This window comes from Camelus bactrianus, chromosome 11 (assembly GCF_048773025.1).
Source record: "Camelus bactrianus isolate YW-2024 breed Bactrian camel chromosome 11, ASM4877302v1, whole genome shotgun sequence".
Lineage (NCBI taxonomy): Eukaryota > Metazoa > Chordata > Mammalia > Artiodactyla > Camelidae > Camelus > Camelus bactrianus.
In genome coordinates this window covers 17,727,572-17,751,415 of record NC_133549.1, presented here as the reverse complement: position 1 = coordinate 17,751,415, position 23,844 = coordinate 17,727,572, and the positions used below count along the sequence as shown (strand labels likewise).

At 53.8% G+C, this 23,844-nt stretch overlaps 1 protein-coding gene across 1 annotated transcript in view; it reads right to left on the bottom strand.

The window, feature by feature from the left end:
- TCERG1L (transcription elongation regulator 1 like) overlaps nucleotides 1-23,844 on the bottom strand; it is a 173,080-nt gene that overhangs the window by 128,694 nt on the left and 20,542 nt on the right. The window contains exon 4 of the mRNA XM_074374461.1: nucleotides 5,467-5,649. Within this exon, the coding sequence (XP_074230562.1) occupies nucleotides 5,467-5,649 (183 nt within the window). The remainder of the gene's footprint in view (nucleotides 1-5,466; nucleotides 5,650-23,844) is intronic.

Genomic DNA, 23,844 nt, shown 5'->3' with positions numbered 1-23,844 from the left:
CAAACAGCTGGACAGATGGGGTGCAGTTTACGAATTAGGGAGAACTCGGGAAGAAGGGGCTCGCTTGCCCAGAAGGCTGCAGGAGAAACTGGCTCCCTGGCTCTGTCCTGTGTTCTGAGCAGGACCGCAGTGGGAAATCAATACTGCCTTGACGGAAAAGCACGGTTTGAGATGCCATCCGGAAGTGCAGGTGTCCAGCGGGAAACTGGTCTCCCAAGCCAGAGCCCGAGGGAGAAACGGGAGCCGAGGTAAAGCTGGGGTGAGCTGTTATCTAGGGTAAGAGTGCCCGGGACACTGGAGGGAGAGGGTCCCGCACACCCCGGGCTGCAGAGATCTGTGCCAGGACCCCCTCTGCCCCGCATCCCAAACCTGGGAGGAACACCAAGGACCCCAAAGGAAGGAGGGACAACTGCGCGGCCGCGTCAGAGACCAGCCCAGATGCAGCCCTGCCAGCGGCAGAGCGGACGACGCGCCAACCCACACATGCTACACCAAAGTGAACGTGGCCGCATCACCAGGTCAGCAGGGATGATCAGGAAAGAAACCCATCATTTTGAGCAGAAAAGGCCATCACAGGAGAATGTGCGAGTCATGATTACACTTACATAAAATTCAAAGAGCACCTAAATTCTGAAGTATATGCTTTGGGAATAATGCTTGTATGTAAACATATTTCTTAAAACAAACAAACAAACAAACAGCATAGGAATGGTTGGCACACGTTCAGGAGAGTAATTGTTCCTGAAGGGGCTGGGGGGACAGAAACACCTAATTGCTTGGGCTCAGAGGGAGGGAGGTACGTGGGGGGTCTGCTGTATCCGCGTCCCTTATACCCGCACGAACATACACGCGCTTCTGTGTGCAAGGTGGATCGCCAATTTTGCTTTTCAAAGAACGAGTGAACTGGAGGTGGCAATGCAGATGGGAAGGCGGCAGGAGCGGGGCGGCCCAGGGCAGACAGGCCGCAGGAGGGCTCTTCCACATGGACTAATCTGGAACACGCTTCCCAGCTGATAGGGGCAGTGGGGGCTCCGCTTAGAAAATTCTGCACCTGGCACGGCCCAAATGTCAAGACACCTGCTTGCCTGTTTGTGTCTTGCACCCTTAACACGCATTCACTTGTGGACGACAAGCTGTACAGAGTCTTTTTTTGTTTGCTTAAATCCAAGTAAGCTTCCTTCTAACAGCAGCTCAGTGTCTCCATTAGAAACACACGCGCCCCCCTCACAGAAGCCAGCGGCGTCGCAGGCCCTCTGGGGTGTGAGTAATTACGTTGCGGCAAGATTTTTGTTGCTACAAATCTCTAAAATGTTAATATGTATTATGACATTTTTGATGATGGTGGAGGAGGAAACAATTCCTGGATAAAAAGAGAGAAGGCTGCCTGGCCACGGCAGAGCCTTGCCAGCACGGGCGGCCCCAGGGCGGCGCTGAGACCCCGGCTTGGCGACTTCCCTGACTTGCGATGCAGCCCGGCTGGTAGGCTCCTGACAGAGGGAAGAACAGCCACTTCCCAGCTGCCCTGTGGCAGGACACGGTGCTAAATTTAGACCACTGAATAGTTCTGGAAGCACAAGAACAGGCGGTAAACGGCTCCGAGGCAGATGGCACTCCTTAACCGTCGTGTTCGAGAGCCCCTTGCTTTACTGGAGACCCTCGCCATCGCTCATGTCTCACCTTTTTCACTCGAATGCTTACGAAACAGTGGGTGAAGTTTCAAAAACAGCTACCAGCATCCTTAATAAAAGAATCACTTCATCTGTTTCATCAAACCGGGGCCGGCGCTGGCGCTGGCGCTGCGTGGCATTTCCACCCCTGAATGTGGGCGCCCCCCTTCGCCCCGCCCCGTGACGCGGAGGGGACGGCCGAGTGGGCGCAGGTCGGGGAGTCCAGCCTGGAGGGGGACCAGGAAGGAAGTCCCCATCGCTCGGGCAAGCCCTTCTGCAACGTCTCCCGTCTCCCCGAAGAACTTCACGTTCTCCTTAAAAACTAAGAAATAGGAGACAAGGTACGTTTTTTCCCCGAAACGTGTTCCTTCTTTAACCTGAAATGCTAAGGCTTGAAGGGCCAGCTGAGAACGGGGCAAACTGGTTCAGCTGAGACCTGCTTAAAGGCAGCAACGCGGAGAGGCTTCCAGCCCACCCACCCCTCACTCTCCCTCAGCCCGGCTCCCAGCCCACGTTCGAGGGTCTTCTGACGGGATCTCTCCAGGCAAACCCCCTGCTCCGCCTGCCCTTCCTTCTACCTCGCCCCCGACTCAGGAGCGAGCATGAGAGAAACAGCCCTAGAGTCATGTTCCTGGTGGAATGGGCTGTGTCCAACCTCCCGACGCGCAGTCAGGAGAAAGGACACCGAAGCCTGGGACATCGCTGGGGAGCGCATTGCACGGGGTCATCAGTTCAGCCCCCAGCACCGCAGCAGGTGGGGCGGGAGAGGGAACCCCCCCCCGCCCCCAGCAGGTGGCTCACAGGCTGGGAAGGGGACGAGCAAGTGAACAGACTGAGCACGAGGCCAGCGGGAGACCCCAGGCGAGCCCAGGGCCTTTGGAAGAGCCACAGGGAGGTGCGACTTGGCTGCACGTGGTGGCAAGACTTGGAAAGAGAAAACCCAGCTTTTGGTTGAATTTGGAACGGATTGTGAGTTCTTTAAACAGGGTATCTTCCTCGAAATTCTAAATCACATTATAGGCATCTAATTCAGGGTAAGCTGTGACCGATCTTCCTTCCTCCTTGCGGATCCGGCAGGTGCCAGGTCAGCCCCCCCCGGGCGAGCGTCTTTACCCAGCAGCCCTGGCTGGTGCCGTTTAGACACAGCTGTAGAGCGTGAACCAGGGCTTCTCGCAGGAGGCGCTGCCACCATCCGGGGCCAGACGGCCCTCCGCCACAGGGCTGCCCTCGGCTGGAGGACGTGCGGCAGAAGGCCTGGTCTCTACGGCCGAGACCCCAGGAGCAACCCCCGGGCCGCAGAGACCAAAACTGTCCCTGGCCATCAGCTAGTGTCTCCTGGGGGCAGAACTGCCCTCAGCTGAGAGCCGCAAAGCTAAGGCGCGTTGGGCGTCCGGCCACCTGGCTTTGATTACCAAGCCGAGGGTGTGCATGCAAGGCTCACTTGTCTAAGATGGGAATCACTGCCGTCTGAATGAAAGCAGGGCTGTGTACCTGCAGACACGTGAACGCCTACTGGCTTTAGTGAAGTCCATCTGGACGAGGAGCAGACGGCACAGGGCTGCGTTCTTCTGGGCTGGGGGGAGGTGTCTTTTGCTGTCGGTGCCATCTGTCCCCTCTGCCCCGCCCCCCAGCCCCCCTCCCCTCTCCCCACCCCCGCCCCAGGCACCTGTGTGAAGGGGCTTAGGGACTTGCTAGCAGAACGCGTGGACCTCCGCTGAGGACACACGTCAGGACGGGCAGCGCTTCAGCCTCACCCGATGTCACCTCACGGGGCCACCGACGGTGGTTAAAACACAGCTCTGGTAGACGGAGCGTCTGCCCTCGTCTCCTTCAAGCCTCGGTTTTCAGAAAGCATTCGGGGGAACTGTGTGCAGGGCTCCACCCTGCGCGCGGGCAGTCTCTCTCAGGTGCCCTCTGCGGCCGTCAGCGCGGCTAGGCGGCCCTGCCTCCCGGAGAACCACTTCCGGGGCAGCCGTGGGAGCGCCACCCCCTGCGCTCACGCCCGGGACTGGCCCTGGAGCTCAGAGGCCGCCCGCCGGGCTGGGGCCACGGTCCGGGCCGCCACCCCTGTTTCAACCCAGTAGTGATCAGGGTTTCCAGAGCAGAGGGGTCAACGCCAGCATGACAAAGGCAGCCTCAGAAGCCACCTGTCGAGGGCTGCCCCTTGGTCTCCCTGGCTGCCCACGTGGCCGTTACCTACAGGACAGACACTGTGGGGGCGGCCTTTCTCTAACTGAATGCACATGGTGGCAGATTTGATCATAGAGCCTTAGGAAACACAGACATGGAGAGACGCCTGGTTATTATGTCACTGTATAAATCACACAACAGAACGTGCAGAGCGAAGCCGCCCCCGGGGAGCACGGGGTTTGGTCTTGGGTTCTTTCTAGGATTAATCTGCTCAGAAAACAGTAAGTCATCATTAAAAAACACCAATGAACTGATGGATTTTAACCAAAATCTTGACACAGCTGTAAATTATGTTCCACACAAGAGACTATCTACGTGTTTTATTTATTTCCCCATCGCACCTGAAGTGCCTGCTCAGTGACAAACCGAAACAGACGTAAGTTCCTGCGACTACCACAGTCTATTAACCGCCCAATTTATCAAGTCAACTTCGAAGTATGGAAGCCGGGGTCCAGCGTCGGGAAGACCACATCAGATTTACTAGAAAGAAGCCCAGAAAACCAAGGGCACTCCCACAACTGAAATATAATAAAACCAGGTTGTTACACACACACACACACACACACACACCCCTCTCTCTCACAACCTAGCGATGTTCCCTGTCACTGATCCCCTAGCAATTAATCTGATACTAGTGTGCAATCCTAGCATTAACTCTAGTAGAGAATTAATATTATCATCCCACAGAATTTCTATCCAAACCTTATCGTAGCACGAGAAAAACCACAAGCCAGGCAACGGCACCAGCTCGCGAGACTCCAGCCCTCACTAAGTGCCACTCCTGCTCAAGGCTGCTCTTGTCGCTTTAAGGGCAGGCCCAACCTGCACTCACTGTTATGGCCTGGGCACACGGAGTCCTGGCCACAGTTAGCAGACGAGCGCGCACAAGCGAGAACGCGCTTAGACCGCAGGGTTGCAGCCGACCCAGGACCAGGGCCCTCATCTCCCTCTAGAGCCCTTCCTCGCACGTCTCAGCACAGTACCACGAAGCCTACCGGCCCCGCGTCTGCCACGAGCGCTCAGAACAGCACACCCGCCGCACGTGTGGACCCCGCGCCTCGGTGGCCGCTTCAGTGGGCTTCCGCACAGGTCCCGCCGTGGTGGAAGGACCCCGCCGTGTGTGCAGACTGGGCCCAGCTGGCCGGCCCAGGAGGGACGACTCAGTGAGAGCCCCTTGCAAGTCTGAGCTTTGCACGTTTGTGCGTTTCATTAACTCAGAGGCTTAACTATTTTCCAGCACCTTCCCTTTGCTTTCTTCCAAGCTCCACATAAGACAATTAGAAATTCCTCAGTCACGCGCATCGCTCCCCGTGAAGTTAGTAAAGAGACACCCCACGTCTTTAAACAGAAACTTTAAACTGTCTGCGTTAGGGCAGGAAGCCCCTGGGCGGACTCACGAGACCTTGCTCGACGGAGCTGAGGTCCATTGTGTGCTCTGAAGAGGAGCGAGCCCACGGAATCCCTCCCGAGAGCGCTCCCCCCCCCCCGGTGCTCCCGGCACAAGAACCCAGGGAACTGTGAGCCTGGGCGCTGGCAGGCTCCTGCCTTGGTCACCATGCTGTGGGCTCTGGAACCAGCCCAAGGCTTTGAGAGAGCGGCTCTGTCTTACCGGAGAAGGGTGCGGTCCGCAGGGGTATTTTGATGGGTGCCAACGTCAGAAAGTGGCAGGGCTGCACGCTGGAGGGGGCCGGGCCCCCCAGCCCCTCCGGGTCCACGGAGACCATGGCTGCGGCGGCGGCGATGGCAATGGTGGGGCCGTTGCCGACAGGCTTGAGACTGTTGTGGCAGCCACCTGCAGAGGAGGGACAGGGAGGTCAGCACGCACACCCGGAGCCCACTGGGGACTATGCCACTTCGTTATGCGACATGTGAGCGCCCAGAAGACAAGAGCGCGGTAACCCCCTTTCTTGGAAGCCTGAGCCCGGGGCCACTGTCCTAGAAATAAACGTGACGAGCTCTCATCCTGCCCAAATGTCACCTGTGCAGGGGGGGCGACGTCACAAGGCTTGCAGGCACCAGGGGACATGCCTGCCTGAAAGAGAAGTAACTTGGCTGCTGCTGCTGCTGCGGTGCTCAGCGAACAGAGCAGATTACGCGATCACTTGTGTGTCTACACGACAGCGTCACTCACTCAACACGGCTGCACGTGGCTCTCTAGACGCCGAAGGTGATCTAGCCCTCAGGTGCAGAGCAGTGGCCCAGGCAGACGGGAGGCCTGCCCACAGGGGCCCCGCATCCAGGTGGGGAAGACACACATGCAAGCTTTTCTTGTTGATTTGCTTCATGTCACAGGTTAGAGGGAAGGAAAGCGGGGAAAAGGGCCAAGAACTGGTAGGCGGGTTTCAGCTTTAAATGGGGTTGTGGGGAGGGTCTTCACTGGGAAGGGGACGCAGAGGTGACGGCCTGCAGGAGGCAAGCAGGGAGCCACACTGGCACCTGAGGAAGAGCAGGTTGGGGAGAGGTGAAGGGGGTGCAAAGGCCCTGAGGCGCACGCCTACCCAGTGTGCTCCAGCAGCTGCCAGGAGGCCAGGGAGGCTGGAAGGGGCTGGGCAAGGGGCAGAGATGAGGGACTCGGCGGGGCAGGTTTGCAGGGACACAGGCACGTTGCTGACCTAGGATTCCACTCAGAGAGGCAGGTGTGGGAGGAGGTGGAATGAGGGGGGTGCTCTGACTTCCATTTCACGTCCTCACCCTGGCTGCTCTGCTGGGAGCCGACTGAGGTCTGGACACAGCGCCTGATCCTATTGTGTCTCTTTGTCTTTTTGTAATTTCCAAAGGCCCTATGATGGGCATATACAGATTTTTAAGATTAAATTTAATTTTTAAAATTTTAACATTAAAAAAATTGAAGTCTAGTTGGTCTACAGTGTTGTGTTAGTTTCTGGTGTGCAGCACAATGGTTCAGTTATACATATATGCACTCTTTTCCATAATCTCTTTCTTCTTTATTTTTCTGGGGAGTAATTAGGTTTATTTGTTTCTTCATTTGTTGATGGAGGGGCTGGTGATTGAACCCAGGGCCTGGTGCGTGATGAGCACGTGCTCCACCCCGAGCCACACCCCCGCCCCTCACACCCTCTTTCATTACCAGTTACTACAAGCTATTGAATGTAGCTCCCTGTGCTGCGCAGCAGGACCTTGCGGTTTATCTAGTCTGTGCATAGCAGTTGGTATCTGCACGTCTCCGACTCCCGATTTACCCTTCTCTCCTTCCTGGTCACTGTAAGTTTGTTTTCTTTTCTGTGACTGTTTCTGTTCTGTAAGTAAGTTCATTTATGTCATTTCTTCCTTCCGCGTATAAGTGGTGTCACGTGGCGTTTGCCTCTGTCTGACTTCCTTCACTTAGTGTGACCGTCTCCAGGTCCGTCCGCGTTGCCGCGCACGGCATTATTTGCTTTTTTATGGCTGAGTAACACTCCATTGTATATATATGCCACATCTGTATCCAGCCATCTGTCGATGAACATCTAATTCTTCGCACAGCAAGTTGAGCAGGAGGCACAGAGAGCCCACACCCCCCCCCCCGGACCCGGTTTCCCCTCTGGTCGCCCTGTGTTACCCCTTCTGAGCCAACACGGATACACTGTTATTAATCAGAGTCCAGAGTTGACCACACACTGCTTGTGTTGAACATTCTATGAGTTTTGCCAGATGCACGATAAACGGCACAGCATCACACAGGACGAATTCACTGCCCTAGAAACCCTGTGTGCTCTGCCTGTTCATCTCCACCCCCACGGGCCACCGCCCCTGAGATCTGCCTTCTGTCTCCACGTTTTCCCTTTTCCCACAAGGTCTCACAGTGGGAGCCACACAGAATGGAGCCTTCTCAGCCTGGCCTCTGCCACGTGGCAGCACGGCCACCTCGTGCAACTGCACTTCCCTTGACTGTGCACTGTGGAAACTACCTTCTTTACAAGTTGAAGGGCTGAAGGGCTGTGGAAACCCGGCATGGGGCCAGCCTATCGGCACCACTTGTCCAACAGCATCTGCTCATGTCACGTCTCTGTCACACTCTGATGATTCTCGCCGCATTTCAGAACTGTCATGGTTACTGTACTTGTTGCGGCGGTCTGTGGTCTGTGGTCTGTGGTCGGTGGCATCTGATGTTGCCGTGGCAATTGTTTCGGGCGGCACAAGCCGCGTCCACATAAGACGGCGAACTTAATGCATAAATGCTCTGTGTTCTGACAGTTCTGCCCGCCGGCCACTGCCCGGTCCCTCTCCCTCTCCTCAGGCCTCCCCACACCCGAGACACGGTAATACTGGAATTAGGCCATTTTGACTTTTGAGTCTCATTATTTAAGAAATACGTTTCACAAGGCTATAGCCACCCCAGGTGGCAGTTTCTCTGGTGGATCTGGGCAAAGTCAATTGAAAGCCTTCTGGAAAGGATTCGCCATCTGAAGTGCCATGAAGAGCATTTGTGATGCGTGGGAAGAGGTCACAATACCGACCTTAACAGGATTTTGGAAGAAGTTGGTTCCAGCCCTCATGGATGACTTTGAGGGGTTCAAGACCTCAGTGGAGGAAGTCACTGCAGACTTGGTGGAAACAGCAAGAGAAGCTGACTTAGGCGTGGAGCCTGAGGAGGAGACTGAACGGCTGCCCTTTCATGATAACATTTCAGTGGGTAAAGAGCTGCTGCTTAGGGCTGAGCAGAGAAAGTGGTTTCTCGGGATGGGGTCTACGCCTGGTGAAGACGCTGTGAAGATTATTGAAATGACAGCAAAGGATATGACCGCAACTTAGTTTTCAGAGCAGTGAGCGGGATTGGGAAGACGGACTCCAATTTTGAAAGAAGTTCTAACTGTGGGTAAAACGCTATCGAGCAGCACTACGTGCTACAGAGAAATTGCTCATGAAAGAAAAAGTCGATTGGTGTGGCGAATTCATTGTTGTCTTATTTCAAGAAATTGCCACCCCAGCCTTCAGCGGCCACCACTCCATCAGTCAGCAACATCAAGGCAAGACTCTCCAGCAAAAAGATCACAACTTGCTGAAGGCTCCGATGACAGCCAACCTTTTTCAGCAAGAAGTTATCTAAGGCGTGTACGCTGTTGGCGACATAACGCTACGGCACACTTAGTAGGCTGCAGTATACTGTGAACATACGTTTATATGCACTTAGAAGCCAAGAATTCTGTTTTATTGCCGCATTCCTTTCATGGCAGTGGTCTGGATCGGAACCAGCGGTATCTCTGAGGTATGCAGGGATGTATTTATTCCTTTGTGTCCTTTCGTGGAAAATAGCTCATTTCTTTTTATTACTAAATAATATGCTACTGTCTGGGTGGACCACAGTTTTTCCATTCACCTACAGGAAGGATATGCTGAGTGCTTCACGGTTTTACAATTATGAATAAAATAGCTATAAACATGTGTGTGCACGTTTTTGTATGGACAAGGGTCTCAGCTTATTTGGGTAAACACCGAGCAGTGTGACAGCTGGACGACGTGGTAAGACTGCCTTCAGTTGTCGGAGGAACCGACACACGGTCTCCCAAGGTGGTGGCCCCGTTTTGCGTCCCCACCAGCAACAAACGAGAGTTCCCGTGGCCCCAGAGCCCCACCGGTGCGTGGTGTCGATGCTGCAGGTGTCAGCCGTCCTCACGTGCGTGTGGTGGTGTCTTAGCGTCGTCACACACAGATTTAAAGTCAGGAAAAACCCCACTATGCAACACATGTCGTCTTACTCAACAATAAAAACATGTTATAGACAGTACAAAATGGAGTAAATGAGACATGAAAACGTGCCCAGGGTCCTGCAGCCGAACGCTGATGATCTCCTGTGACGCACCGACTGGAAGTGCCCAGCACCGCGCTCCGGCTGTGCTGGTGACGGGCCGCCAGCAAGCAGCACGCTCTGCCCTTCCATGGGGCGTGAGGATAAACTCTCTCCTCATCATGGAAAGGCCCTCCCGAGCCCAGTGGTTAATCGGAGCCCAGCATCCCAGGCCGTGGACCTGCCACACAAACCTGCCACGTTCACGTACCCAGCCCATCCTAATCGGTGGTGCTCGTCATAAACGAACGCAACACAAACAGCTGTCTACAAAGGTAATTTCTGCACGTACCGCCTGTCCCAGGAGGGACGTCCAGGGTCAAGACCAGGGGAGCACTGCGGGCCTGCCTGCGCCAGTCTGGTGAGGTCATTCTGTGACGTCCGCACACGGCGAAGCTGCGCACAAACGTCTCAGTAAATCCAGCCCCGCCCCGTTTCTATTCACTTCACTGCAGGTGTTTTCACTGAGTCCAGCCGCTCGTCGGCCCCGCTCAGACAGGGCTGCGGGCGCGAGCCTGCGTGAAAGACCTGGGACTCTTAACGTATCCCTTTACCAAGTGACCTCAGGGACGGGCCACCTGATGATTCGGTCACTGAACTTCATCTACTGTGCGGGATGAAGGTGACCTTTCAGCAAAGGATGAGAAAGTAACCAGCAATGATGCAAAAGAAACAGGTGCTGGGCAGGAGCTTCTCACAGATGAGGGCGTGGGAGGAGCTTCATCATCACATGGTTCTGTTCTCAAAAACAGTGAGTCAACCAAAACGGGGGGAAAAAGTCAATTTTACCTGTCTCTTAAAAAAAAAACCCTGGAAAGATAGTTTTTAATCTGCTTTGAGTTCATTCATTTACATATAAAAATGCACCACCTGCCAGTTAGTTCACAAAATCGAGTGGATGAGATGAGTGGAGATGGAAGGTTATAACCAGTGTGGATGAAACTGCTGCCGCGGTTGGTGGATGAGATGGAGAAGGGGTCCAGGTCTCATCCCCACGAGGCCCCCATCAGCCCCCAGGCCTGGCCCAGGTGCGCTGTGCCTGGCTCCTCTGCGGGTGCAGGACTCAGCCCCCAGCCTCCAGCCTCCAAGCCGGGAGCGAGAGCCAGGTGAGCTCAGCGCTCTCGGCTGGTTGAAGAGGCAGCGCATGCGCCGTGGGAGGAGGGGTCTGCCCTCCCCTGATGCAACGTCACCACCAGCCCAGCGTGGGCGGAACCTCGGATCCCTGCGTGGGCGGAGCCACTGGCCGCTTCCTCCCTCCGTCTCCATCCCCCCCGGCCCCGCCCCTCGGTCAGGCATTTATCAAGCATCTCCACGCGCCAGGCCGCACACAGCCCCTATGGGAAAGACGATGCCACAGGAGACACCGATGCAAACAGTGGCCCGCAGGTCCCTGCTGCCCGCGGATGCCAGCCAGGAGGTGCGCAGGGCCCACCAGGGCCCGGAGACACCAGCTGCTCCGGGAGAGATGCCTTTTGAGCCGAGTTTTGGAAGATGAGCAGGCACTCAATAAATCGTGCCAGCTGATAAGTAATTATCATAACTTGCTTTCCCCAAAGGACTGCTGAGAATCCCTTAGCTGAGTAAATAAACTGAGGTAAGAAGTACAGCCAAAAAAAAAAAGCCGCTAAGTCAGCTAAGAGGTAAGCCAGCAGTGCTCTCCCATAAGGATTACTGATAAAAATCAATCTGTTAAGTAAAACAGTAATTAACCGCGTGCTTCCCTCGAAGGCAGTCAGAGGAGAGCGCGCCTGCCGGCCACTGTGGGGACCACGGGGACCCTGGGTTGTAGGTTCTGTCACTACTGCCGGCTCCTGCTCTCTCTCTGAAGGCCACACTTGCCAAGGAGCTCTGTTTGCATCTTTACTCTGAACCACCCCATGAGAGCCACATGAAGGAGGACTTCTATGGCCCTGTTGTAGCCAGAGACGTAGACCCAGGGAGGCTCAAAAGACTCACAACGGCCCTGGAAAAAGACCGGACCAACTCTGAAGCCACGTGGTCTGCCCTGAGCCCCGCGGCAGGGCTGGCTGGGGCCCATCCAGCTAAACACGAGCCCCCTCCAGTCTGGACCCCTGGAGGGACAGGAGCATCTTAAAGACTTCCTCCCTTGTGCTGCCAGAGCCCAGCCTGCCATCCGCATGGGGCCCTGTGGTCACTGACACACTCATGTACTTATAGGAGAGGGCGAGGGTCCCTCTGTGGCCTGCTGGGCTCACGGACACCCTCCTAGCACCTGCTTCCAAAACTGGAACCCACCAGCATCTGGAGTTTGCTTTTCCCAGGATTCAGCAGAAAAGAAGAAAAGAAAGCCTGGTGGCCCAGGGACTGGGACAGTGGGACAGGCAGGGGACCTAGGCCATCCAGCCTCAGGCTGAGATGCCAGGCGGGCTAAGGTGCTGGGTTCAGGGGTGTCCTCTCAGACACCGGGCAGCCTGGTCTGTTCCTGACCCCCAGCTCTTCTCTCCCCACAGGCTTGCACTGAAACAGAGCTGGCTGTCAGCCTGAGGGTCTCCGTCACTGGCTGCATCCCTCAGGGGAAGAACGGGAGAGGAGAGGACCTCCCCTGCGGGCCAGGCCTCTGGCCTCTCTGCCGGAGGGACGCTCAACCTGGAGGGGCTTCCCTGGCAACGGAGGATCCTTGGGGTTGTAACTGCCCGTGGGCTGCAGAATAGATAGAATGCTAGACATTTAACTTCTGTATCTTTACAAAAGAGCAGGAAGAAGGCCTCACCTGTGAGGACACTACGAGGACGGAAAGACCTTCATCTCAGGACGCAGAGGGTGTGGAGTGAACACCGGGTCGGCGGCGGGTTCTGACGACCAGGAGCCTCGCCTGGTGCCCAGCTGCCGCGCTCCCTGCTCAGCCACATCGTCCACACAGCCAACAGTCGTCAGTTTATTTCAGTTTATTACATCTATTTAGTAACAGATTCGCCTCCAGGCAATGAACCTACCAACTGGTAATTATGTCTGCAAACACGACTGTTTGGTTGGGCTGTGACTTCAAACAGCCGTACATGTGCAGCGGCTTCACCAGAGGTGGTTCTGGGGTCTCTGGTGGCACATGAGCAGAGGGGAGGAGGGAGGGCAGGGTGCGGTCGAGAGCGCAGGCTCCTCCTTCGTCCCCTGTCCTCTGAGGGCGTCCTGTCCTGTGCCCTGACACCCAGCTCCCCAGAACAAGGAAATCCATCCGCGCTCACCCGGCTCCTTTTAGGAAGCACAGTGACGGGGCTTGGTGCCTAAGGCCAGCGCCACGTTCCTGCAGGTGTGTTTGAACTGCTGCTTAAAGAGGTGGCCCTTTGTTTGCCTTTCTTGGTGTTTGCATTCAGCGGTTTTCTGAGGGAGGCACCCAGTTCCCGGTCTTGTTAACATTTTCCACGTGTTGAGGACGCAAACTCATGGGCTGGGCTGCGTGTCCACCCAAGCTCCACGGTCATGCCCGCCTCCCCCGCCCAAGTGTCTGTTCCCCCATCGGGCTCTGGCTGGGTGTGAGCCGTTCAAGGCACCTGCCACACTTGTCTTCTCTGCCCCACCCGGCACCTCCCCCGCCCCGAGAGGAATTAACACAAATCTTGACATCCCAGGGTATGGTGACAAAAAAAGGAAAGAGACAAAAACCAGGTGGAAGCTGCTGGAACCGAGATGGCACGGATCTGCCCTTCGGCAGGCCTGAGTCCCGGTCTACGCTGATTTCCCTGCATCAGCTCCTGCGTGACACACCTATGACGGCAAGTCATGGGCCAGAGAAGGATAAAGAGTGGGTGGCTCTGGCCCACTCCTCGGAAAGCCCCGTCCCTTCCACGGAGACGATGCAACTGCCTCCCCATCGCGAGCCTCACTCCTCCTCCCTCGTCTTCACTCTTTAAAATCAAATCCCTCTCACCACGTGGGCGAGAAGTTGATCTGGGAACCAAGTTCCTGCTTCTCCAGTCTTTGGCCACCAAATAAAGCTGGCGCCGCGTCGACCTCAGCTCTGGCTTTGTCATTGGGCTGCACGACCCCTAACAGAAGAAGAGCCCTTCAGCCCGAGGCAGAGGCCCCGGCCAGGCCAGGGGTCCATACGACTTAATTCAGCAACACCAGCACCACCCCCAAGTGCCCACGTTAGTTCTGCTAGACGCCTGCCCCCATGGACCCCGAGTCGGCGAGATTTACCCACGGTGGGTGCGCTTCCCTCTGCCTCCCCTCAATTCCAGTATTCGGAAGACGCCTTCTCGTGCAAATCCCCTTCGCCTGTCCACAGATCCCCTCGGTTTGGGGGCATTTACAGGCATGCCTGGCACAGAGCCGTTCTGCAAAGGGCGGGTTTCAGTTTAGCTGTTTCACTTAAAACTTCCCTGGGACGCCAGCTCCTCAGCAGGGCGCCCTGCTGCTCTCTGACTCGCATTACTGCAGCTCTGGCCGCACATCCGTACACGTTGCAGGTTTCACCCAGAACGGGGAGGCCCCATCGACCCCCGATACATCCTGGCTGTGGGCACAGACCCCGAAGACCCCACGGTGGTGCTCCGAGCCCCCACCCCTGACTGATGGTCCCTCCAGGTCCTTGTCTCCAACCATATGATGGAAGGTGCTCCCTTCCTTGACGGGGCCACCAGCCAGGATTAGTCCAGACACTTCCCTCCCAGCCCTGGGGACCCTCTCAGCTGGGTCCCTCCCACGGAGCGGAGGAGCAGAAGGCGCGGTTTTGACGTGTGTCTCTGTCCTGTCAGGGACACTGATGACACAAGCTCCAGCAGTGCCCTGGGACCCCACCGCGTCACTGCGGACCAGCACCTGCCCCCAGCAGACGGAGGTCCACCCCTCACCCCAGAGCCGCAGGCATCGTGAAGGCGGGGGACCAGCTCTGCCTGCCCCCCCAGCACACATGCCAGGCGAGGATGTGCGAGTTACTTCATGCCAAGAGGGGGCGAATTCACTTAGCTTTGTGCACCAGCTTAGAAGTACTGATTTACTGTTATTTTTATGGTTTCCTGGAAGTGGGTGCGCAATAATTTGAATATTCACTTTATCAAAGCTAGAGATTCATTACACCCCCCCCCCCAAAGAACAGACTGCCACTCATACCGAGTCATCCCGGTGTCCCAACGGCTGCAGTGAGCGTGGCCAGTGAGGAAAGCGGGAGGGGAGCAGGGCAGCAACCACCATCAGGAACCGGCAGGCAGACTGACTGTAGCTTCTCATGGGCGCCTCCCACCCGCCTTCCCCTCTGGGCCGGCACCTGCCTGGGCAGCCGGCTCTGTGGAACCCCAGACCCAACACGGGGAGGAGCGGAGTGGGCGGCTGACCCGGGCCGCGGTGGCAAGGGACTGGGACAAGTGCACGTGCCCGGCCAAGCTGGACCCCGGGCTGGCTCAGCAGCGTGACTGCCCCCCGACCCGACTCACGCTCCACCGGAGCGCCCAGGGCCACACACGGTAACAAACCCCTTGAGGGCAGGGCTGAGCTCGCAGGACGTTTTCCAGTAAGGCGTATGCAGTGGGAGCTTAACAAATGCACCTCAGCCAAGCGGCTGCTCGACATTCGTCTCCTGCAGGGCCCGTTCTGCAAGTGGCTTAGTGGGCTCAGTGGGCCCAAGCAGGTTCTCTGACTTCTGAGGGGACTCCCGGTGGGGGGCTCCCTCGGGGACTCCGGCCACGGCGGCCCCATGCGGGGTCCCCGGGTGCACGTGGCTGTCCCTCGAAGGACTGTCATTTTCTGTAGCACGCTGTGGCATTTCAAAGACTTCACTGTTTGCTTGGAAACAGATGCGTTTTCCCCAAGAAAGCTGCAGCAGGGGGCTTCTGCTCCCACAGGCCGCCCGAGGTCTCACTGACCTTGAAACAGGCCAACATCCTATCTGTCTGCACAGCAACAAAGTTGTGGGGAGGGCGTCTGGGAGGCAGTGAGCAGAACCGCGCTCGCGCCATCAGACAGCTGTTCCCAGCCCCTCGTGATGCTCAAGGCGGACACGATTTATGCTCACCTCTTACCTGTCTCATAACATCCCACGGCAGTAATAAAGTGCAGGAAATTGTTCTCGGCCCACGTCTTTCTCTTCAGAGACACATTCAGACAGCGACACCATCAACCAGCTGACAATTTTTAGTTTCCCTGCTTCACGGTGTCTCTCCTCATTATGAAATTAAGATGATTGAAGACCTCATGATGGATACGGCAAACACGCCTTTCCCTTCACCACCTGCCAAGAGAGGGTTCCGTCCCTGAATCCCCAGGCAGAGGCGTTCACGAGATGCTCAGGGGGCAGACAGGGCTCTAATGATTGCACCGGGATAGACGCACCCAGCTGACAACTCAGCTCCTCAAAACCCAAACGCTCTCCCAGGAAAGAGCTTCTGGAACAGGGTCCGTACATTCCCCCAACGAACGCGCATGGTGTTTGAGAACAGAAATATCTGAGACAGACATTTTCAGAAAAGTGTTCCTATGTAGTTGCTCTTAAAAATGCTGCACTGAACACGCCTTAGCAGAACAGGGTCCAGCTGTGCTCGTCCTTGTGCGAGCGCTGGGGCCTAACCCCTGGCCACCAGGCAGGGCGGTGCCTGTCCTTGTGGAATCGGCCCCGCAGGCGAGAGGAGAAGTTGAGTTTTCAGAATCAGGGCGTCGCTGGGGGTGGGGGTGGGACCCCTGCTGAGAGGGGAACCCTAGGGAACAAGGGCACCCGCACTTGCCCATACGACGCCCGCCGCCAGCCCGGGCACCGCTCCCCACGGAGGGCGGCCGCCGAGGACGGAGGGGGGCCCGCTACGGAGGCTGCGGAACATGCACAGGAGATGTCAGCTCATTCTGAACTTCAGCTGCTGAGTCATAAGAAGGACTTCCCGCAGCAGTGCGTGCACACCTTGTAGCTTTCACAGCTGTCCCCGTCACTGCAGCTACACAGGGGACAGCAGGAAATCCCCTGCAGGCTGGGGAGGTGGTGGCCTGTCCCCACTCCAGCACAAGGAGGCCGCCCTCTGCTTCCTGACGAGATGCCGACGTCCAGCCACGGCCGTGTCCATGAGCTCGTTCTCCCAGGGAGCGTGCAGGGTGCAGCATGGCGGAGGCTGCCAGCCCCCTTCCCGGCAGGGCCTCACGGTCCCCTGAGAACGCAGAGCCGGGCTCTCTGGGGCAGCACCTCCACTGACTCCGGGACTCCGAGCCCAGGGCCTTGGGCCGGGGAACGTGACCTCCCAGGGCCCGCAGATCCTCACTGAGACTTCAGGACGGCCGCGCCTTCCCCAGATCAGGCTCCTGCAGCCCCATCCCCTCTGGTTTATCTCCACACTTGAGCCACAGGTGCCTTTTCAAAACACAAAACTGACTGTGTCTCTTCCGTAGGGTCATTAACTGACGCGGTGGCGGCCGGGTCGCCCTCCTGCCTCCCTGCCCCGCACTCCTGCCGCTGCTCCAGAGTTGCTCCAGGCCCCACCCCCACAGGCTCACCTCTCCCCATCTCCCCCCCGCCCCGGCCCCAGGCACTTGCAGGGGGAGCACTCTTCCCTCCACGTGTAAAGTCGCCCCATCACACTGACAGCCCCGCCTTCTCCGACTCGGTGACTGACGACCCTCCCGTGGGACCTCGTGGCCCCACACCCCTCCCCTCGCAGGCACACCTGCTGCCCCGCTCATGCCAGTAGGGCCTTCACACCGTGAAAACCTGTCTCACCCGGGGCCTCAGAGCTGCGGGAGCCCAAGACCTTGGCTGATCCAGTTCAGCACCACCTACCGGGAGCTGGCCCAGCTGCGCCACAAGACCAGTGTCCCCGGGGTGGGAGAGAGCTGTGTCACCTGTGCCACAGAGTCTGGGTGAGGGTTTGCTGAGCTCATCCCCTGGGAAAGAGCCTGCACACAGCACATGCACAGAGCAAGACTGGTCATTTTCCTGACACTCTGAAGGCATTCTCCACATATACTGACTTTACAAGGGGACAGAGGAAGGGAGGGAGGGAAGGAAAAAGGGAGGCAGCGGGCGAGCAGGTAGGCAGGAGCCGAGGATGCTGGTGCAATACGTTTACGCATAACCGCCGTTCCTGCCAGTAAGCTCCGGGCATCTGGTCCCATCTAGAATTCTTATGGCCTGACGCCTCCCCAGGAGGGGCCAAAGGAAACTTGTAGCATCATGGTCAACAGCACAGTGAAGGATCCCTGGGAAGGTGACATTTGGTGAGACAGGTTTATGTCACACCTTTAATGGTGCCCAACACAAAGAGAAGACCGTGGCCAACTTCGCCCGGAATCCGGGAAACTGCCAAACAAAGGAGACGGAAAATCGAGGTGACCTGGGAGGGACACTGGCCATCCCGCGCCCCTCAGAGGACTGTCAAGCTTCAACAAACCGCCTCGACTATCAGGGAGACAGTCCCTGAACAATCCAAAGGAGTAAAACATGGATGCGTGCAGGGCCTCAGTGCGTCCCAGCCGAAGCAAACCCGTCCACACCCACTTGAAGCCACTCCCTCTGCCTTCCACTGCGGCGGCTGAGCCACTCTCTCAGGAGTGCTCCCTCCTGCCAGTGGGAGCTCCCACGGGGATTGTTCGGTGAGAGAGTCTCCCTTCATAACGGGGCCTCGCTGAGCCGGCCTGCGCCCTTCAGTGTTAAGCTCCGTGCGGCACCCGTGCCCAGGGGAGGACACACACACGCATTCTTTTTTGGCAGGAAACACGTTTGCCTGCGTAGCCTCGGAGCAGCACCTGTGATAGGTTCAGGGCAGGCCGAAGTGAGGCTCTGCACCCAGAGGCACCCTGCGTCAGGGTTCCCGGGCCCCGTCTTTACGTCCCTCCGGCACAGAGAAAAGCTCTGTCAGACACGGAGTCCAGGCGAACCCCGAGGCCCTGCCCTTCCTCCTCTGTCTCAAGTTTCTATCTTGGCCTTTGGAGCCAGGCGCAGCATTTCATTTCTAAGCGCCGTCACGGCCCTCTGCGAACTCCGCTCCTCTCATCCGTCAGTGTCCATACCCTCCCTCTCACGCTGTCGGGGCAGCGATCCACCACTGACAGGCAGTAGCCATCTTCCTTCTACTGAAAATTGTAAAACCCCGTTCTCTGCGTCCCAGGTTATATCCAGTCTGCCTTTCACTGACTCAATAGACATTTCTTGAGTGTCCGTTTCGTGTGGGCCGCGCTGCACGGGGAAGTCCACGTGCAGGTTGGTCTCTACCACGGGGAAAGAATGCAAACAGGCTGATTAGATCAGGAGCAACTCAAGGTTCATTTCCAATTTTAAAACATCCACTGTGCTGAGAATAATGCTGCCTGAAATGAATGCTCACTTCCCTTAGAAGAGTGCATACACATTGTCTCTATAAATGGCATTATTGTTGATGTCAGAGGAACAAAGAGAACGCAAGCCAAATTCACGACCGCCAGCTCGTTATCGCGAGGGAAAGTGCAAGGCGTGGTCACTGAGAAGCACTCACGTGGGCCTTCTTTCCAGGGCTGACGAGCCCTAACCTCCAGGTGTTCACTCACACGGACCCGCCCAGGACTCCGGCCCCAGTTCCTGTCAGTGATTTTGTATTCTTTTCCTTAAAGAGGACACTAAGTCTGTGTAAGTTTCATGGTCCCAAACCCCCGGCTGCCCCTGCTTACCGCCTTCAGTGCTTGAAGGCAAATGTTGTCAGATACAAATGAAAGTCCCTTCTTCTGCAAAGCCACTTAGAAAGACTTTACCCAAATCTCCGTCTCCTAAACCACACACGATAGCTAGACATTCAGATCTCCACCTTTCAAGTTTCTAGGCATTTTAACCAAAAACACGTGCACATGCATTACCAAACGTAACTATGACAAATTATGACAAACATGGCCAAGCATACAGGGAGTTTTAGGAGCACACATAATTTTTTAACATTCCTGATGCAATTGTTTTGAGCATTTGCTGTGTTGGCCATATCTAGTGAGCAGAAGGGGACTGATTCTTCATTTAGAAACCAGGGGAAGTAGCCTCAGGTGTTACACCTGAGAGACTAGGTCCCCCATCTGGAAACTGCCCACCAAGAGTATTTTAATCTATGAATACAAGTGATGCTCCGAAATGGAAACACACTAAGCTGGACTGTAGACCTATGGAAGCAGAGGTTCCATTGGCTTTGTTTCCTGCTCTGTTCCCCAGCACACAGACTGGGGCACAGGACATGGTAGGTGCTCGATCCATATTTGTGATATTGATTATTGATTTAATATTTTCTGTGCCCTTGTCAGAGACAAGGCCCTCTGCCAGGGGCTGTAGATACAGGAGTAAATCAGACGGACAAGGCCACTGTGCTCTAAGAACCCACATCCTCCCCTGCATGGCACTGTACTGAATGTCTAAAGGAAGAAGATTATGGCAGGGCAAGCTGAATATTTAATTTTCATCAAAAACATTATTTCTCACAGCTTATGTCTCCTGGGCCTTGAAGCCAACTTTTGAATGAAATAAAGTCCTGGTGATAGCCATGATTCAAGGGAAATCTGTAAACCTACTACCCACCCAGCTCTTTGCCTGGCTGTGAGCCCACAAAAGTACGTAATCGGAGAAGAAAATGTGAACTGTGATGAATATTTCTCATCATACAATTCTAGAGATAAGTGGATGGGGGCCGCTGAGCTGACCAACGTTTTCAGCCAGAACAGTTGAGCGGACTCATGGCTCCATCAGTGCGATGAGCAGTAACAGGGGGCTTCAGCACCCACTTACAACAGCGGACAGCCCATCCAGACGGAAAGTCACCCAGGAAACAGGCCCTCAGTGATGCATAGCTCAGATGGAGTTAGTGATATTTACAGAGCGTTCTGTCTGAAAGCAGCAGAATGCACATTCTCTCCAAGTGCACGTGGAACATTCTTGAGGATAGAGCACATGCTGGGCCACAACGCAAGCCTCAGTAAACTTAAGAAAATTGAAACCATATCAAGCATCTTTTCCGACCACAATGCTATGAGATTAGAAATCAATTACAAGAAAAAAAAACTGCAAAAAGCAACAACAACAACAACAACAACAATGACAACATGCTGACTTAGGTGCTCTGAGGGACTCCCAACCACTAGAAAAAAACTGCATTGAGTAACCTCCACTTTTTGATGCTTCACTAAACTTTCTGACAGCAGAAGGAGTCTCCAAGGACCCCACCTCTTCCTATTCCCAGAAGATCTCTGGTCTTAGATTTACAGGAGGCAGACACGGAGGGACAGGCTTGCAACACGGGCAGACGTGGGGACTGGCCAGCAGTGGACAGGGGAGCTGAGTCTATGATTTTAGAATTGAGCAGGAGCTGTATCTTCATGGGGATTGGCCTGGTCCTGGGCTAGTGGTGCCCCTTAGCTCTGCAGAAGCAGGTGCAAAACCTTTTTAGAGGAAAGCATAACCAGCTTGGGCCTGCTGAAGTTCCACCTATAGTGACAAAGTTACAACCTCATGACTAAAGTTCGCCAGGTCAAAGAAGACAGCCAACGAGAGTGAGAGACGTCAGAATAACAAATAACAAAGCTGAGCCTCCAAAGCTTAGAGGTGCTGGGATTTTCATATGCACAATATAAGATGTTTGTGTGTGAAATGTTCTCAGGAGGGGCAAGGACCAAGACACCACGAGCAATGAAGAAGTAGATTTGAACAAAAGAAGCCAGTGGAATTTCTAGAGATTAAAAGTATAACTCTTGAAGTAGAAATCTTCATGGAGAGCTGACACAGAAGATTAGATACAGATGAAGAGAGACATAATGACTGGAAAATACGTCTAAATAAATTATCGAGATTACAGCATAGAGAACACAAAGATAAATAGTACGAAAGGAAACTAAGAGATGTGGAATTTAGAATAATAAGATTTAAAATATTCCTTATCAACATTTCAGAAGGAGAAAATGAAGACAACAGAGAAAAGGTAGCATTTGAAGTCCTAGAAATCAAAGACATAAACTCACAGGAGTGTAACATAGAAGTTATGAATTTTTAAAAGAAACACATCTAGACACAGTGTGATGAAACTGTAGATTATGACGTCAAAGAGAAAATCTTTAAAACACTCAGAGAGAAAAGATAGATTACTTACACATTAACATCATTTAGAACAATGGAAAACTTAGCAGAAATCAATACATGCCATACATTATTGGAGTATCTTCAATGAGTTAAGGAAAAATTACCATGAACCAGAAAAAACATCCTTTAAAAATGAGAAAAAATTTTTTCTCAGATGAGCAAAAACAGGGATTTTACTGCTTGGTGAATTCACTGAAAAAAATCATAAAAAATTTAATAAAAGAGAAGAAAAATGATCCTGAAGGGTCATAAGAGAAAAATCAAGAAGTGGCCTTTAAAGCAAGTGAAAGACTTTGACAACTTATATGAAGATGTCTTTAAGAAGTCTGGAAATTATGATAAAGAAATTATGCTAAATTGCCTAAAAGATATTTACAGACAGTGAAAATTTGGAAACAGTTTCCTCCGGTGTATTTATGATAAGTAAACTCTGATTCATCAGCCGGAATTTTGAAATTTCATTAAAGGTGACATTTACTAATTTATACTACGATAGAGAAATACATAGTGAAATCTGAAGTCAGGGCGGAGCACAAAATCGTGGCTACAGCAGTGCATCGTGCATGGTGCACCTGAGCGTCAGCATTGTCCCTAAACACCTCCTGGAGCTGCGGGTGACTTTTTTTCTTCCTTCTACATTTTGGTAGTTTCTGGTTTTTTGATATCTAACAATATGAGTTCTTCTTAAATTGGTAAAAAAGAAATGTGTACAGATAAAAGACATACAAATGTGCATATGGACACCATACACCTTTGCACCTTTTAAGTATTTTACACGTAGGCTAAAAGAGGTGCTCTAGCTGTTTATAAGGCCACCTTACAGACATGGGAGGGGCACCGAAACGCCAGGTGGTCACAGAACGGGCAGTAAGCGAATTCTTCTAATGCTACCTTGACACCTCACTGACTGGTCACTCTGAAATATACTCTCAAAGAGACCTTCAAGATCATCACAGATAAGCATGGCTGTTGCTTTCCTGCTGTCCTGTCTTATTTTGGGGACTTTGGCTCCATTGTCAACGGAGCACTTGAGATGTGGTTGGTCTGCACTGAGATGGGCTGAATGTAACATACACAGTGGATTTCAAAGACAATACAGAACAAAATAGGGTGAATATCTCCTTAATGAATTTTATATTGATTATCAATTATATGTTGAAATGATAATGTTCTAGAGATATTGTGATAAATAAAAGAAATTACTAAAATCAATTTCACGTTTCATTGTACTTTTGAAAATATGAATACCAGGGAATTTTAAATTCCATATGCAATTCACATTGCATTTCCAGTGGAGAATGCTGCTTTAGCGTGGATGCTGGCACCTGGAAACTTCCAACGAGAAGAGAGTAGGGGGTACTCAGTCATGACTCCATTAGACGTTAAATCCACAGCCGTCGTGGAGCCCGGCAGTTCCTTGGTGACCTCTTAACAGGATCTCAGCACTAATACAGTGATTCAGGATCGTATCTGGAACTTACAACTCTCATGTTTCAACAAACTGATTTATTACTTTGTGGACTGTCACCCATAAATTCAAGGGAAAAAATGATCACCAGGACACAAACCCCAACTTCTTTAAAGTGGTATGAGTTATGCTGGTAAGCACAAATCTCATTTGATTTTTTCATTATCTAGACAGTCTCTCAATTTTAGTTGGTGTCTGAATAATTTGCCATTGGATCTGGGGACACAACAAATTCTCATACAAACGGAGACTTGAAGTACAGTCTAGAAAGCATAAAGTGGTCGAAAGTGAGAGCTGGCTCACTCGAGTGTTCCTGAGAAGGCGTCTGCCTCCATCCTATCTGGAGAAGCATCAGGTGGGAAACGTCTACGCAGAGCAGTTGGAATAGCGCTGGCCCCACAGACGATGGGGGGTTAGCCATTTGTATCAGTTACTGACATGACAATAATAATGCATTTAACACGTGAAATGACCCCACTTTACAGGCGAGAAAACTAAGGCGCAGAAAGGCTAAACAATGTCCCCAAGGTCACACAGCTAGCAAGTGTCAGGGGTCAACCCAGGGAGTCTGGCATCAAAATCTGCACGTCATGTCACTTCTCTAGAAGCAGAATCTCGAACAGGTTATTAGAAGACGGCCTTGGACGAGCGTTTCTCACATGCGAGTGTTTTTCTGACTTCTTCCAGATGGTATAATTCATAGTCCTTCTTGGGTTTCCCCACCCCCCTA